We start from the raw sequence: 18,138 nt of genomic DNA, 5'->3' as shown, positions 1-18,138 counted from the left end.
ATTTACCCAGAAATGTAAGTAATGATACTTGTGCTTTCGGAATGTATAGTCTTTTTCTACTTGTAGGCCTACATCTTCTATACATAACATCCTGGGGAGGTTGCAAACTTATCAGGCCATCAGAAACCACACTGCTTAAATTCAAGCCAAGAATCCCGTGTGCTCCAGTAAAAGGATATGTTTTAGACATACTTCACAAAGGCTAATCTAATTTGGTAGCCAAATCACATGGCATCTCCATGCGTGCTTGAAAAAAGCACCTAACTAGAACCTAAGCTTTGGAGCTACCCTGAGTAGTTCAAAGTGCATCCTTTTGTCACTTATGAAACACTTGAAATCCAAATCTGCCTTTAAAAATAAAACCACAAGAGAGAAGTATTGGGCCCGATTCTGTCCCCGGTTAAGTCAACAAGAGTTTTGCCACTGACAACATTTTGCTATGTGGCCTGGAATATTCTATGGTATTTTAATTTTCCCTGGCTTGTAAGTGGTCTAATCTGTTCTAACTGCCTGCTCTGTGGGACTCTGGCTAGAGATGTTGCTTGGAACTTTTATTTCCCCTGATGCTGAATGGCATGTTTTTAATGCAGTATTTGATCCTAGAATTTGCAAGGAGAAGAGCTTTTAAAAAAAAATTCTCTTCCTCGCTAGTCTAAAATGCAGGCCTGTTACAGGCATTTGTGATTTATTCACACAGAGTTCCTATGTGTCACTGCAATCAGCGGGAACAGCTGCAAATTGTTCTGGGGAACATGGATATATCGCTGGAGAGACTATATTGTTTCATAGTGGTTAAAAGATAAGACGGGACATCCGGACAGCTAGGTTCTATGCCTGATTCTGTCACTTGCCTTTTGACCTTGACCAACTTATCTCTGAGCCTCCAGGGTCCCCATCTGTAAAATGGTCATGTATTTACCGCAAATACCTTTGTGATCCTCTCTTTGCAGCCCTTCACTCATACCCTCTTCTCTAACCCATCAACACACAAAGGGACCCTTGCAATCCCTTCTAACCCTACAGTTCTAAACATAAGCTACTTGTATTCTCTTTCAAGGCCCTATCATTTCTCATTCAGTATCAAAGGGTCAACTCCCACTTCTGACGGAAAATGTAACAAGTGGGTGATGTTGCCCCTCAGGCTTCGGAGGAGCTTCCCTTTAACATCCGGAAAGTCACTTCATTGCACTCCTTCAAATCCCTTGACCATGATGTCTTCAGAAACACTAGCTAATAACTAGGCAGCTGGTGTGCTGGTAGCTCAACCTATCAAGCTGACTTAAATTGCCTTATTGTTTCTTTTAACTCCCCCATATAGCTGTCTGTATCCTCCATCATCTTTTGTCTTCTGTTTAGATTGTAAGCTCTTTGGGGCAGGGACCATCTTTGTTCTGTGTTTGTACAGAGCCTACCCCAGTGGGATCCTTGTCCATGACTTAGACTCCTAGATGTTACGATAATACAAACAAACAACAACAACTAGTTATTATGGTTGTTTTCATAGGCGCCAGCTCCATGGGTGCTTTGGGGCTGGAGGAAGGGGTGGAGTGGGGGCAGGGTCTGGTGCGGAGTGGGGGTTGAGCACCCCGCAGCAACTTAGAAAGATGGCGCCTCTGGTTGTCCTCTCAATGGTACGCAGCATCGTTGGTTCTCCAGCTCCTTCATTCTGCATACCATGTCAGTAGAGAAATGTTCCCATCTGGACCACTTCTTTCCCAACCTCCCAATGCATGGCTCTCTACTAGGGGCTCCAGTCTTGGTAGTCCATAGAACACAGTTTTAGAACTGCTGCATTAATGTCCCAATTCTACCACATTTATGCATGCTGAGTAGCACCCTCCAGTGCCCAGGGTTCCACTGAGAAACAGTGACTCCTCACACAGTATGGTGCTGCCCACGAGGAGTAAAGGTGTCAGAATCAGGCCTTGAAAGGATGCCTCTGATGCCTCTGCTTAGACTGACAAATGGATCTGTGTTTCTTAGTTCATTTTATCAATGTATGGTCCTCCCTTGAAGGCATCATATGTGGTTGCCATGGAGATGACTGAATTGCATCCCAGTGGGACTCAGATGGCATGATAAGCTATACAAGTGTTGCCAACATGTAAGAAAGAGACAGACCCTTCATCTATTCCCCAGGTGCAGGCACGACCCAGCCAAGATGGGGGGTCACACACTGTTGGAGTTACAATGATAATACATAGCTCTTATATGGTTCTTTTCATCCATAGATCTCAAAGCACTTTACCAAGGAGGTCTGTCCCATTATCACCATTGTGCAGGTGGGGAAACTGAGGCCCATAGAGGGACAGTGACTTGCCCAAGTTAACCCAGTCAGTGTCAGGGCCAGGAATAAAGATCCTCTTCAGTCCCAGTCCAGTGACCAATGTTCTAAGTCACCCTGCATCAGAGCAGCAGTAGATGATGTCCTAAGAAACATCCTGTCTCCACGCAGGTAGCAGAGAGAAATAAATTAACATATACATATGAAACCAGCACATTGTCTCAGAGTTTGCCACCAGCCATCAGCTGGTCTGCAAAGGAGGATCCAGCTACACTGAAAGTCTTTATTAGCACCAGATAACTAAGACCAACACAGACTGGAAGGCTGCAACAGACACATATAATATTTTTGGATTATGGCATGTTTGAGAAGTTATTTAGCCTTGTAGCCTATGTACATAAGATTCACTCCATCTTTTGTTTGGACACACTCCTAGCAAAGCTTTTCAGTTGTCATCCCCGCCTCCACCAAGCATGCAACTCAAAGGTAAAACCCGTTCTCTCCCTGGACAAATGAGGGACATGTGGAGAACAAAAAAGGAGCAAGAGGCACAGGAAAAACAAGGAGAAGGGTAGGGTAAGGAAAGATGAGGTTATGGTCAACGGGCTGGAATGGGACTCACAAAATCAGGATTCTGTTCCTTGCTCTACTACAGGCTCCCTATGTGGCCTGGGGCAAGTATTGCTGGATGCCCCAGTTTCCCTCTCTGTACAATGGAATACTTCTCTATCTTACAGAGGTGTGGTGAGGATGGACACATAACTACCCTGATAGGGTGCAACGACCTTTCTTGAACACAGCTGGTGCACTTTAAGTCTTTGATGGGCAGAGAATGCAAAATTGAAAACTAAATACAGATTTTCAAGTTTAGGGGCTGTTTGACCTGTCCCGTTATAGAGACAGGGACCATCTCAGAAATTAGATACTAATCTGGGATTTGATTTCAAACACATGACAGTATAGGGAACATTTGAATCAAGGATTCTCGTAGGGTAGCTCCTCTACTTAAAATCTTAAGGCCAGGCATTCTATGACACGGGCATCAACATCATCGTAATTACTAATACCTCTTAGCCAGTTTGTTCATCCTTAGCCTTCAGTGGCAGCTGTGAAATGGCCTTACCTGAGAAGTATCATGATTGAATATGACAGCATTCAGATCTCCACAGTTATAATGCTTGATGAGATCTTCAGTAGTGTATGGGGCCTGCAAGCTGCCTGCTCGTAGACTTTCATGTTGTAGCAAGGTTTGGTTCAAAGCAAACAGCACCTGCACAAACACACAAAATAGATATATATTGGTGGACTGAGATCACAAGAGCATGAATGAACAGCAGAATGCAGCAGCATTGCAGAGGAACCATTATCAGCCCTAGATGAGGCTTGTGCTTCTGGCTGCTCTTTGTTGACCCCTTCTGGCCAACCAAAGGAGTGGCTCAGGAAGGAGCTACATTTATCCCTTTCCAAACAGAAGGAGAGTCACATGGATGCAGAGATTAGAATAGAAAAGAAAACTGGGAAGGCTTTGGAATATGCCACCCTCCTCATCAAGGTCATAAAATATAGGCCTGCCTACAGGCATGTTTTCAGTGGGGCTGCAGTGGGGCACGTGAAAAATCAAGGTGAGCCAGAGAGTTTTAAACTGCATCTGCCGTTCACTTTACTGCAGAAGTGATGGCCTGAAAATAAGGGAAGCTCCATCATCTCTGCCAAGGAAGAGGACTGAGCTGGGAGGAGCTACGCCTTCCCCACCAGCTGTTTAAAATCCAAAGCCCAAGCTAAATGGGAAACTTCTCAGGAGATGCAGTTCAGAAGCCTCCCAACATCTTTAGTAGTAAAACGCTGGCGTATTCTGGGGCATCTCTGCTGTCGTTTAATAAGTAACATGCAGGAACCTTCAGCATCCCTGGGGAACCGGCACTTGTGAAATAGGCAGAATATACGATCACGCTTCCCCTCCACCCAGCCCCTGGGCTACCTTTCAGCTTCCCCCTCTGGCAAAATAAATGGTCATGTCAAACTGTTACACTGCCCTAGTGGGCTAACTGAGCTTTCTCATCCCAGATCTGGAAATACAATAGGAATGCATTAGCAGAGAAACCTCAGCAACCAGGATCATTCACTGGTTTTGATCTTTAAATGCACAAGTATCCAAGCTGCCATGAAATAAAACACTTCCTTAACAAAAAAATGTAATTGTATACTTTTCTGCCTCTCATAAAAGGCAGTCAAGTTTAAATGAGTGATCATGTACCTACGGTCATTAGTGATAGACTTGGGGGTGATTTATACTGATTACAGAACTGCTGAGCATAAGCTCAGTTTTCAAAGATCCTTACAGAGGAGCCTGTTCTAGAGATGGTCAATGAATGGTTGGAAGAACAACAACATTTGAGTAGGTGGAACTAATAGAACCTTTATTATTTATTTGTATTATCTAGTTCTTAGGCACCCCAGTCATGGCTCAGGACCCTAATCTAGGGTGATTTTACAGGAGGGTTTGAGGGTTTCCTAGAAATAATTTGGCTTTATAACCCTGGTGGTTATTTTATTAAAAGTCAAAGACTCTTCAGTCCTGTGTTTCCCTGCAGTTTTATCTCCTCTCATTTATAGCACCAAGACTATTCTGAATGGTACACACCACCACTTAGGTCAGTTCGCTGGGATCTTCTCCCTATTTTTCTTTTGTTACCAGGACATTGTTTTTACCAAGTCATAGAATCATAGAATATCAGGGTTGGAAGGGACCTCAGGAGGTCATCTAGTCCAACCCCCTGCTCAGAGCAGGACCAATCCCCAACTAAACCATCCCGGCCAGGGCTTTGTCAAACCTGACCTTAAAAACCTCTAAGGAAGAAGATTCCACCACCATCCTAGGTAACCCATTCCAGTGGTTCACCACCCTCCTAATGAAAAAGTTTTTCCTAATAGCCAACCTAAACCTCCCCCACTGCAACTTGAGACCATTACTCCTTGTTCTGTCATCCGCTACCACTGAGAACAGTCTAGATCCATCCTCTTTGGAACCCCCTTTCAGGTACTTGAAAGCAGCTATCAAATTCCCCCTCATTCTTCTCTTCTGCAGACTAAACAATTCCAGTTCCCTCAGCCTCTCCTCATAAGTCATGTGCTCCAGCCATCTAATCATTTTTGTTGCCCTCCACTGGACTCTTTCCAATTTTTCCACATCCTTCTTGTAGTGTGGGGCCCAAAACTGGACACAGTACTTCAGATGAGGCCTCATCAATGTTGAATAGAGGGAAATGATCACATCCCTTGATCTGCTGGCAATGTCCCTACTTATACAACCGCAAATGCCGTTAGCCTTCTTGGCAACAAAGGCACACTGCTGACGCATATCCAGCTTCTCATCCACTGTAACCCGTAGGTCCTTTTCTGCAGAATTGCTGCCTAGCCATTCAGTCCCAAGTCTGTAGCTATGCAAGCATGAAATTTCTATCCTTAGATATTCTATAGTACAGCGTGAGTCATTTAACATGTTTACTATATTTGACTCTATGCTCTTTTTCACAGTCACTTCCTCACCAGCATGACCTACTCTGTCATTTTTATATATTTTATACCCTGATATTACCATGTCCCTTTGATTATCATCATTCCATCAAGTTTCTGTCTTGCCTATTATATCAATATCCCCCTTCAATATCTGGCACTCAAGTTCACCCATCTTAGTATTTGGACTTTAACATTTGTATACAAGGACTTACAAAATGGGTCAAGGTTTAGCTGTCTGCCTTCAAGTGATGTAATTGACGGAGCCTTTTTTGTTTGACAGTTTCTCTTCAGTTCCCACCTGTACTTTACCAACATCTGTCCTCTCCGTTTTACTAGGAGATAGAATATCCCCTTTAATAAATCATCCCCTAAGGGATGTCTCTATCCAAGCCATATGCTCCCCCACACCAGTTCAGTTTTCCTCCAGTCCTTAGTTTAAGAACTCCCCTATGACTTTTCTGGTTCCATTTTGATTTAGGTGGAGCCCATCCTTCTTGTACAGAATGGGTGATGGGGATAATAGAGCATGAGGCCCTCCTAACCTCCCCCCACCACCCCTGGTCACTGTGTGTCCCCTTCCTCTTCTCCCTCTGCCCACCGCTGCTCACCACATGCATCCTGCAATGGCAGCTCCTGGTGCCAGCTATGGGGCTAGAGAACATGGTGAAGCAGGCCTTGCCCAAAGCTGTTCAGGAAATGCATTTCTGAGTGATGGGGCTCTGGGGTAGCTGGTTCCCTGTGCTGACCAGCCAGGGAGATGCCCTGGTAGTGCATTGGAGGGCATTCGGGGAGTCACAGCTCTGGTGGATCTGGAGTGAATCTTGCCAGCTTTCCCTCAACCCAGACTCACAGCAGGGCTCAGCAGCTCCACTTTCTCCACCACTAGGTCCAAATATTAGGTCTAAGCCAGGCTTCTGCTCCCAAAGAAAGGCACAGCCAATGGCCCTGGCTTGCAGACCTGGGCAACAACCCCACTCCCCGTGCCCAGGACCTCCGAAATCCAGCCTCAGTGCCCAGACCTAGATTGTTCAGTTGGAAAGTGAAACCCCCTGCTGTTACCAGAACTAGAAGAGAGGACGGATGCACATGGCGAGGAGGACATAGGAGAGGAGGGATGCACGCAGTGAGGGGGATGAGTGTGGGCAGAATGTGGTCAGGCCCATGGGCGGAAGAGGCGGGATGGGGAGCTAGCCTACCCCAGAAGAAGCTTCACCTGCCACCCATGCTATATAGGGTCATCCTTTTCCAAAAGATTCCCCAGTTCCTAATAAACCTAAATCCCTCATCTCAGCCATGTGCTGAGACCCTGAAGTTGTGCCTGTCTAACTGGCCCTGCAGGTGGAACTGGAAGCATTTCAGAGAATGCTACCATGGAGGTCCTGGACTTCAACTGCTTACCTAGCAGCCTAAATTTGGCCTCCAGGACCTCTCTCCAACCATACTCTGCGTCACTGGTATCTATACATGACATGACTACCAGCTCCTCCCCAGCACTGCCCAAAAGCCTATCCACATGTCTTGAGAAGTCTGAAACCTTTGCAACTGGCAGACGATTCACCATGAGGTTCTCCTGATCATCACACATCCAGTATGTCTAATAATTGAATTCTCTCATTACTATTATCTGTCTCTTCCTAATAACAGAGTTCCCTTTCCCGAGACTTTCATCCTCATCAACAGCACATAGGCTATTAGATGAGACTTTCCAGGACAGAGTAGAGCAGTCCCACCCCCAGACTATGCATGTCTCTCTCTTTGCTCCTCCAGTTCAGCCATTCTGGTCTCAAGAACCCGTACTCTGTCTCTGAGGGTCATGAGTTGCCAGTGCTAAATGCACACATATGCCATTTGCCCACAAGGCAGACAATCATACACGCTGCATTCAGTGCAATAAACTGAATAACCTCCACTCTGCTGCTGGACTTCTGCCTGCATTATTTTGACTCTTGCAGGATTTTTGTTTGTGTTCTTTCTTGGGCTGGGATAGGGTTATTGGGATAATTTTAGAGAATGTTTATTAGGTGTATCTGGCTCACGCTTCCTCTCTAAACTCCCCTGCCAAACTCCTCTGGTTGCTAGCTCTTCTGGTTGCTTAGGAGCTGGTTTTTAAACCCCTGTTCTCCCAGAGTTAGCCCTGCCCCCTGCTCAAGGAATGCTAAAGGGCTGAGAGATCAAAGGATGGCAAGCTGCAGCCTTTTTAGGAAGCTCTCAGCTTTGCCTAACAGACCATAGTCTCAGCACATAGCCCCTCAAGCACACCATCAATTTCAGGTCAGTTTCATTTTCTGGTTCTCCGGAAATCACCCAGAAACTGCAGAAGGGGGTTTGGGCCTGTTCCTGCAAATCCTAACCCACTCATTCAAATAAACCCATTGATTTGAAAGGAATTACTCATGTATGAGTAGGCCTAAAGATTGCAGGATTGAGTTTATTGACCCAGCTTTAAGCTTTACATGCTTAAAACATGGAAGTCCATCCCAGTGAACACAACAGGTGTTCTCGCATGCTTAAAACCAAACGTTGCGTAAATGTTGACACGACTGAGTTCTTTATTTGTTTAGAAAACTGTTGCCAGTGGGAGTGGGCTTTAATTAATGGAAACATTCTCTTGGACTTAGATTTTGAAAATCCGTCTCTCTGCACAACATAAGTTGTGTATAAAATTTGATCTGGCTGCATCCTTTTAAATAATAAAAAATTACAACTACTTATATGCAGCCTTAGCAGAATTTGGGCTTCTAATTATATAATTTTGACAGATATCAATGCTTATTTTTAAGCTTTTTCAATATAAATAGTTGGCAAAATAATGGGTTTTAAGCATTTTTTTATTGTTATCCATTTCCACAGTTGTAATAAGTTAATAATGGTTCAGATAATGGGAAAAGAGGTCAGGCAAATATTTCATGATAGTAGATGCTGAGACTCCATAAGTTAAAGTTTTACATAACTGTTAAAAACCAAATTGTCATCACATGTCAAAATATACAAATCAGATATCCTTAAATCAAACTCTAAGAAGTTCTCACGGAACATTTTTCTTGCTTGTGCCCATCTGTAAATTTCTATGATCACCAGTGGAAATACTCTGACAGTTTGCATGTTCGGTGAAATAGAAATTTACACACCTTTACCAATAAAAATCAAATCCTGCCAGGCCTAAATATAACAACATATGAGCAAAAAAAGTTATAGGACTATGTTACCCATCCCCACGTGGGAAATACTCTAGCCTGAGCAGTGCTGTTAAAAATCATCAGCCTGCAGGAAGGTTTTCAGTGAAAGCATATTGGGAAAACCTCTGCTCTCACTTCCCCATTAACATTTTTCTAAAGCTTTCATTTTTATTAGTCAAATGTTTAGAATCCACAGGAAATCCTAGGATGAGCCATTTCCTCCTTTGGCTATAGCCCTTGGGGACAGGCGCAGAGCCTTTCAAAGGTTAAAAATCCTTTAAACCATGCTTTTCGCAGCTTTTTCAAATTATGAGTATGCTTGGCTTGGATTTTATGGGGCATGAAAGATGGTGAAATTTAGATTGCGGGTGGAGGAAGGATTGGACTTTTTGTAGAAGTGCCTGAAGAGAACTTGAAAGCTGTGCAGAAAACTAAAGTGGGATATTAGGCCCTGGTTCTGCAACCGGACTGACAACAGGATGCAGCCTCAGCAGCTTCACTAGACAGATATACAGTTGTAAAATAAAAACAAATATAAGTAAGTAAAAAGCTCCAAAGTTCTTACATTTTTCTGATGTGTTGGCTATTTTGCGTTAGGATGTTGTTAACATCTAAGGAGGCTTAGAACGGTGGTCCCCAAACAGGCGTAAGGGGGCTGAGGCCACAGCTGGGGATGGGTCTAGGGGGGAGAACGGGGCCACAGCCTGGGGCCAAGGCTGGGGTGGAGCTGCAGCTGTATCGTGGTGAGGGCTGGCAGCTGCAGCCCACGCCTGAGAGTGGAGCCATGGCCAGTGGCTGGTACGGGGTTGAGAGCGGAGCCATGCAGAGAGTCGGGATGGGGCCTGACATGGGGCTGGGAGCTGAGGACATGTCTGTGGCTGGGACTGGAGCAGAGCTGGGGGAGAAGAGGGGTGGGTGGCACTCCCTCCCCACGCCAATGGAGGCTGGCCCAGGCTACGCTGCCCGCCCCCGGATGTTCCTCCACACCCTGCTAGTAGGGTTGCCAACTTTCTAACTGGACAAAACTGAACACCCTTGCCCTGCTGCTACCCCAGCCCTTCCTGAGGCCCCACCCCTTCCCCGCCCATTCTTCGAGGCCCCGCCCCATTCACTCCAGCCCTCCTCCCTCAGTCGCTCACTCTCTCCAGCCCTCAATCACTTTCACTGGGCTAGGGTAAGGGGCTGGAGGGCGGGAGGGAGCGAGGGTTCCAGCTAGGGTAAGGGGCTGGAGGGCGGGAGGGAGCGAGGGCTCCAGGGTGGGGACAGAAATGAGGGGTTCAGGGTGCAGGAGGGGGCTCTGGGCTGGGGCCAAGGGGTTTGGAGTGCAGGATTGGGCTCAGGGCTGGGATGTGGAGGGGTTGTGGGTGCAGGCTCTGGGAGGGAGTTTGGGTGCAGGAGAGGGCTCAGGGCTGGGATAGGGGGTTGGGGTGTGAGAAAGGGTGTGAGCTCCAGCCGGGCGCCACTTACCTCGGATGGCTCCCAGTCAGTGGTGCAGCAGGGCTAAGGCAGGCTCCCTGCCTGCCCTGGCTCCACGCTGCTCCTGGAAGTGGCTGGTATGTCCTGCCCCTAGGCTGAGTTGCAGCCAGGTGGCTCTGTGATTTGCACACTGCCTATGCCCACAGGCACTGCCCCCAGAGCTCCCATTGGCCATGGTTCCTGGCCAATGGGAGCTGTGGAGCTGGCGCTGGGAGCAGGGGTAGCACGCGCAGCTTCTCTGATTGCCCTTCTCCCTAGGGGCCACAGGGACATGCTGGCCACTTCCAGGAGCTGTGTGAAGCCAGGGCAGATGGGGAGCCTGCCTTAGCTCCACTGTGCTGCTGACTAGACATTTAACGGCCCAGTCAGCACCACTGACAAGAGCAGCCAGGGTCGCTTTTCGACTGGGCATTCCAGTCAAAAACCAGATGCCCAGCGCAACCCGACCCCCTAGGATGCACATCCCTCTACCTTAGAAGGATTAGATTTTTATCTGTAATGTCGGTAAATGTTGATTTTAATCACACACAAAGAAACCAACGAAAATATTTCTATCAATAATAATGGAAATTTACAGATAGGTGAAAGCAAGAAAAATCCTGCTTTGATTTAAGGTTTAAAGTTTGATTTAAGGACACTTGCTTTGTATATTTTGACATGGGATGTTGACATTTTTTTTTAATTATAAATCTTTAATTTTGAATCAACAATCATGAAATTAGTGTCTGATCTCACCTCCCATTGTCTGATCAACCCATAATTTCCCACAACTGTGTAAATTTACATTGATAAAAATAAAATAATCCTTAAAACCCATAATTTTTCCAAATTTTTAAATGAAAAAAGGCTTAAAAATAAACATTGATGTCTGTTAAAAATTATAAAAAATAAAGTTTAACTCTTCCAAGCCTAGTTATTTGTATACACCTACAATTATTATTTTTCTGAAACACTGTACTGTTTTTATAATAAAATGCAACAGAATTTTTTTTAAAGACTCTTCAGTGCATTCTAAATTTTGCTTTTGTTCTTTGTTACTTAGTTATGATCCTTGAAACTACACAGCAATTCATTTAACCAGAACTCGAAACCAAAAGCGGTGCTCATCCTTTTAAGGGTAGAATCTCTACTGACATTGAAGTCCAGCTAGTAGGATGCAGATAAATATAATGCACTAAAATACTTGACACTGCCATGGTACCAAGGATCTCAAAGTGCTTTCCAGACAATGAACTAAGTGCACTATGGCTCTGTAAGGTCTTGTACTATTTTTCCATTTTGCAGATGGGAAAACTGGGACTGAAAAATTAAGTGACTCACTTAAGTCACAGAGGGAATCAGGAACAACCATGAACCTTGAACTACAGAGTGTGTCTTCCCCTGTGCTTTAAGCAGTAGACCAAGCAGCCTCTCAACAACTGAGTTCTTAATTCAGTAAAACACTTAAATACATGCTCAGTTTTAAGCACATGTGGTTTTGCTGAATCAGGGCCTGAGGGCCCTGGTTTTTCAGTGGTGCTCAAGACCGATAGGTCCTATTTTGTTTTAAAGGGACTCAGAACGTTTGAAAAAAAATCAGGGAAGTTATTTAGGCGCCCTGCATATGAAAATTTGACTTTGGGCTTTAAATGTCAGCTCTTTCTGAATAATTGGATTTTAAAAAAAGGTACAATTTTATTTTTTTTAAAAGTGAAAGAAGTATTTTACAGGTTATTTTTGCCTATTCATTGAACTGAACAGCCACACTGATCTTCCAAACACATCATGGACAAAAAGTTACTTTTGAGTGAAGCATGAGTTTTCAGACAAAAAACGAAGGGTTAGGAGTCGTTGAAAAGATGGGTTTAGATGTGAGACACATTCCCCAGCTTTCTCTGGGTCGAGAACAGCACCCATAGAGCTATTCAAGAGGTTTTATTGTAGGGTGGAAAGTGGGTTATTAAAGCCAGGCTGACATGCAAATACACAAGCCAACCAACGGCAGGACTCCCCTACACACATATTTTTCAAGAGTCATCAACTTGACATGTTCAGTCCCATACTTCAAACCTGACAATCATGCTGGAGTCTCTCCAATTCTTAGCACACTCTTTGGACTGGAGTCTATGGGCCATTTCCTTCAGATTCAGGTTAAAGCCATTTTAAAGCCGAGATTTATTTTTTTACACGGCTTGGCTGATGTCACAAAAACAGTGTCATTTCTCTTCTTGTGCTCCATCCCAAACCCGGTGACCTCCAGCCTAAATCTCTACCTCAGTTAAGTCTCCCAGAGGTGCTTAAGCTTACCGAAGAACTGACTTCAAAATAAACATACTTAGAGCTGACTGCCCATAGACGATCCCACCTAATAAATATAGCAGACAGTATTTGTTCTGAGAAGAGATGGAAAATTATGACTTGGTCTTTGGGAAAGAGCATTTTTATTCATGCGATTTATGAACTGTATATATATGCACTTGGGAAGCAGTTTCTCCAGAACAGTACCTGGCTCCATTGTTTTAAAGAGGCCTTTGAGTGACGGTGGACTTCCTACTCCAACTGTGGAGCACCTACCTACACCAAAAGTCTCATTAGTCCAGAGTTTAAGATGCTAGCCAGGAGTTAGAAGACATGACCTCGATTCTGCACCCTCCCACAGACTTCCTGACTGTCCTTGAACAAAGTCATTCGGGACACGTCTAAAACCCGCGTTAGTGAATCCAAGCTCCGGCCCGAGCCTGTATGTCTACATAGCTGTTTTTACTGCCATAGCATGAGCCTGAGTCTGTAAACCCCCGCTCAGACACTTGCTGCTACAGGCCTTAAAATGCAGTGTAGACATACCCTTAATCTTTGTGTCCCAGTTTCCCCCATCTGTAAAATGGGTATAATAGCACTCGCTGACCTCATATGCATTAAAGATACAGTGACTGAGGCCATGTAATTAATTAGGATAGACTTCATCCAAACAAAAGCTACACATCAGTGAGCATAGAGGGGTTATATTCTGGCTCATAATTATTTCTAGAAAGAGCTCACACCAGTTAATCACAATCACAAAGGCAAAGAAAGTAACAAACGTGCCCCTATCAAGAAACAGTTGCATCAATTAAGGATGGACAAACTAGTTCCTTTGAAATAAGAAGCCCTCATACTCCAAACATAAACTGAATCCAAACCAAGGTATGAACATTTTCATCTGGCTTATAATATTTTCCCTTTCATTTCTGTACTACCTGATTTCAACTGGACCTGAACGAGACCATCCAAATACTTTAGAGAGGGTGCTAATGGATGACTTCTGGTCATCGTTAATAGCACCATGAATGTGTATTTAAGGTAATGGGGAGAAACCAGACCTTGCCTTGTAGTGTTTTTGACCTATATGTAAACTCTTTGGACAAACTTCTCTGATTATCACTACAAAAGTTTTTTTTTTTCTCCTGCTGATAATAGCCCACCTTAATTGATTAGTCTTGTTAGAGTTGGTATGGCAACCCGCATTTTTTCATGTTCTTTGTATATATATATATATATCTTCCTACTGTATTTTTCACTCCATGCATCTGATAAAGTGGGTTTTAGTCCACAAAAGCTTATGCCCAAATAAATGTGTTAGTCTCTAAGGTGCCACAAGGACTCCTCATTCTGTTTGCTGATGCAGATTAACACGGCTACCACTCTGAAATTCTTTCACACTGTGGCACTCTTGCATTTATCACTCCCAGATCTCACAATGATGCCAGTGCAGCCTTCACAATAGGGATGAGGATCCATTTGTGCTAGTCACAGTACAAACACACACACACACACTCTGTGTCCCAAAGAGCTTGCAATCAGCCTGAAATCAGTCTATTGAAGATGGGCTACAGCTGTGCTCAGAACACAATTCCTTGACCTGCTCTGTCCATGTTCTCCTTCTTAATCCCAATTTAAAAAACCACTCCTTCCAAGTAACCAATGAACCCTGATCAGCACTACCCTTACAACACTTCCAGCCTCTGATTCCCCAGGCTGCTGTCTGTATATATTATTGTATTGGGCATCTTAGGTTGTAAGATCCTTAAGAACCAGGCAGCTGGGGAGGATTCTGCTAACACTGAAGTCAATAGGAGCTTTGACATGAATCTCAAGGAGAACAATTTCAGGACATTTCTTCTATTCAGTGCCAATCATTCTTGCCCTCAACCAAGAATAATATCTGTGCTGATAGATGGTTGCTGTTTTTTCTTGCTGTCTTTCCTGCAGGATCAAGGGCTCTGATCCCACAGTTAGATACATGGAGGCAGGCTACTTATGCCTATGTGCAGTCCCATTGCATTCCCCGGGGCTCTAGAGAGACCCAAATGCAAGACTGGGACCATAGTGAGTAACTCAACCTGTTACCCTGACACTGAGGAAATATTTTTCCTCTGGCAAAATCTCGCCAGAAGGATTCAGATATAAATGAAACACAAGGGTTACAAAATCTCACACACGCATGCACGCACGAATCCACTTGAATGGTCAATCCATTCATTTCCAGCTTCAAAAGACAAAATGCAAAAAACACCCTTGAATAAAAATGGATATAGAAAATCTGTACTGGATTGCCTGTCTCAAAGAGGGCTAGCATTCTATAAAAAGTCTGGGCATGGCTATAACAGGAGTGGCACCTGTGAAATTCACACTGGGAGTTTGAATTTCATTGTCATCAGCAAGCAGAAGGAGGGGCCTGAGGGTTTAATGAGATGATGGTTTTGATCAAGCACCTCCACTTAAAGAAAATAGCTCTAAAAAAGCCTTCCCACTTTCTCCAATTAGGAGGCGAAGGGCATGCACATGTAGGTGGAGTATACTCAGAAAATCTGGGGCTATTCTGCTGGGGATTTACTTCATACTCCACCTTAGGAAACAGCATATGGCAAGCTGAAATTCCACCTGTTCTAAAGAACCCTCTGAAGCTTCAATAAATCCCATTTTATTGTGCCACAAGCCCGCAGCTCCAGATCGAGAGTTTCAAGGCCATTATTTAAAGCAGTGACATGCCTGCTATAGCTTAAGAGAAGAAATCACAGCTCTTCTTATTTTGAGCCTGATACATTTGCGCACCTGGATACTGATCACATACAACATGTGCACGATGGACATCATTCTTCGTTGTGTCCAATTATTTTCCTTTTCACATCACACAAGATAATTTTCCACTCCACTTTTGTGACTGATTCTGTTCTATTTGGGGTTTATTTGCTGCGATGTTCACCGACCACCAAACAGCTTGAGGAGGTAAAAGCTTCTATAGTTTTTTTCAATTTTAAACTATATTTAATAATGTAACCTGGGGGATAAATTGACCTTGTGTGGTGGCCTTGTTTCACATTCAAAAGGGGATATTTGATTCTTATTTAGGTACATTATACTATAACATTTTGATATTATCGAAACAAACATTTTGATAAGTTCATTTTAATGTTTCTGAATCATTTTTTCCCCTAGGATTTCTGTTTGATGGAAAATGTAGCCTTTTTTGTCCTAATTTGGGACAAAAAAAAATGGCAAAATCTTGGTGTTTCCTCTAGGAAGGAAATTCTTTTTTCCAACCAGCTCTACCTTGACAGCTTTGAATCAAGACCGGATGTCTTTCTGAAAAGAGATGTTACAGCTCAAACAGAAGTGATAGTACTTGCTGTTTCAAGCAAGTCAGACGCGCTAATAATAATGGTCCCTTCTGGCATTAAAATCCATGACTGTATGAAATATGGATGCTTTGCCAGAGGACTATTTTTCCTTTTATTACAGTCCTTGGAACCCACTGACTGTTGGTGACAGCTTGGCTCCATGTCCATAAACTTATTGTGTTTTTCAAGGCAACAGTATTGCCTTCAAGCCTTCAGCCAGGCTTGTCTTCACTACCTTTTAAAATTTGTCTTGCTGCAATACAACATAGCATCACAATGCTAAAACACCTGCACATAGGCTTGTGACTGCAAACCGGAGACCTTTTAGAAATAAGACATAGGAGTTTGATGGCCAGACAAGATTCTCATGCTAACATTGGCCCAAAACCCTTCTGCTAGAGTGATAGACAGAAATTCAGTCCATGGTTTACACAGAAGTACTGGACAGAGAGTTAAAGATATCTGCAAAAGATGGGTTTGGGCCTGTGAATAGGTCCCCCCTTCAGCTCTTGGAAACCCTGGCTTAGCCAAGCGCTCTGGCTGAATTAACTGGTATATACAGTCCACCAGAGTACCTCCACCACCTCTTCCTGCTTCATGCTCTAGGTACATCACAACCTAACAGCAATTATATAGAACACCCTTTCCTGCTCCCTCACTCCACCTTTTATACTGTTGACTTTCTTCTCAGTGCTGTCTGGTCGGTGAGCTGGTGAGCTCATCAGGCTCCCACCATCCCTTGCCAAACCCACACTACTGAAATCCCTCCAGCTCTAACTACAGCCAGTGCCCTGGGGGTTTAAGTGATCAGGGTGTTGGCTTCCAATGGGCCCAATTGTAACTGCTAACAGCACTCTGCCCCAGTGCCTTTTTTGGGCTGTCTCTAAAGAAGGTCTGAAATGAAGTAATGAGAAAACTCACAGCTCAAATCTGAGGCCTCAAATGAGCTTTCCTGCAAAATGAGCACAACCTTTAGGAATAAGTATTTGCTAGGTAAGACATAGGTAGAAGTTGAGGCTTGTAGGCTCATTGTGGTACTGCCTTAAGATCTGTAAAACAATAGTGTTGCTAAACTTATCAAGGCCTAAAAAAGCCTTAACGTTAGCGGCTAATCAAGAGTAACTCAAGCTCACAAGATAGAAGGTATAGCAGGTATGACTCAGCTGCTGACAGGTAACCACAAGATCTAACTGATATCAGCTTGAGATATTTTAAGTTAGGAACACCAGTGGCATGTCTAACCACAAGAATGCCACGGGAGCCAACTGATGAATATGCTAATCAGCATGAGGTAAAAGCCCTGGCAACCTATTGGAGAAGGGCACCCACACGTTAGTGGGGCGTGGAAGTCCAAATAAGGAAAAGAGGTGGTGCCCCCTACCAAATATGCATTAGGCAGAGTGGCATCATCATAACACATTATAACAGCTATATCTCGGCCTGTGAGCCTTGAAAGATGCCAGGATGCTGACCACCAACAATGAGAATAACGAGGAGGAGGAGGAATAACACTTCTGGGGGTTTCTACAAAGGACGATGGGAGTATCTGTCCCAATGCTCATTGTAGATTCTCTTGCTGGGACAGAATGTTGATGACTTTGCTCACTGTGTTAATAAAATGATTGAAAATTCAGAAGGCTTTTTCCCTTAGTGACAGAGTTTCTCCCATGCACATTGGGCGTCCCAAATTAATATAAATTCTACTAACACTGGGTCTGACCTTGGGACAAGACGCTGCCAGACCACACAGTGCTAACTGGGAATTCTTAAGTAATCAGTAGAACTAAAATACAATCAAGATATCAGGCAACACTAGCGGAAATCAGACTGGACGCTCCTGATTTTTCTGAGGTAAAAAAACGTGCAAGAAAAAAACAAAAAAACGTTTTTGGGGGAGGGAGAAACTCAGGCCTTCTATATCCAATATAAAGAAGCAAAGGAAGGGCATAAAGCTATCCCTTCCCGTGCCCTGTTTCCAGGTCACATTTAAGGAGTCCCCAAAGCTTTTCCTTCCATCAAAAAAATGCTTCCAGTCCTTGAAATCCCCCCA

At 44.1% G+C, this 18,138-nt stretch overlaps 1 protein-coding gene across 2 annotated transcripts in view; it reads right to left on the bottom strand.

Moving 5' to 3' along the window:
- Window positions 1–18,138, bottom strand: part of TRABD2B (TraB domain containing 2B) — a 396,077-nt gene that overhangs the window by 176,503 nt on the left and 201,436 nt on the right. For both annotated transcript variants that reach the window (XM_050961708.1, XM_050961709.1), the window contains exon 3: window positions 3,408–3,554. In XM_050961708.1, the coding sequence (XP_050817665.1) occupies window positions 3,408–3,554 (147 nt within the window). The remainder of the gene's footprint in view (window positions 1–3,407; window positions 3,555–18,138) is intronic.

Source organism: Gopherus flavomarginatus, chromosome 7, assembly GCF_025201925.1.
Source record: "Gopherus flavomarginatus isolate rGopFla2 chromosome 7, rGopFla2.mat.asm, whole genome shotgun sequence".
Lineage (NCBI taxonomy): Eukaryota > Metazoa > Chordata > Testudines > Testudinidae > Gopherus > Gopherus flavomarginatus.
Note: the sequence above shows the minus strand (reverse complement) of the source record. Positions and strands in the feature narration are given on the sequence as shown.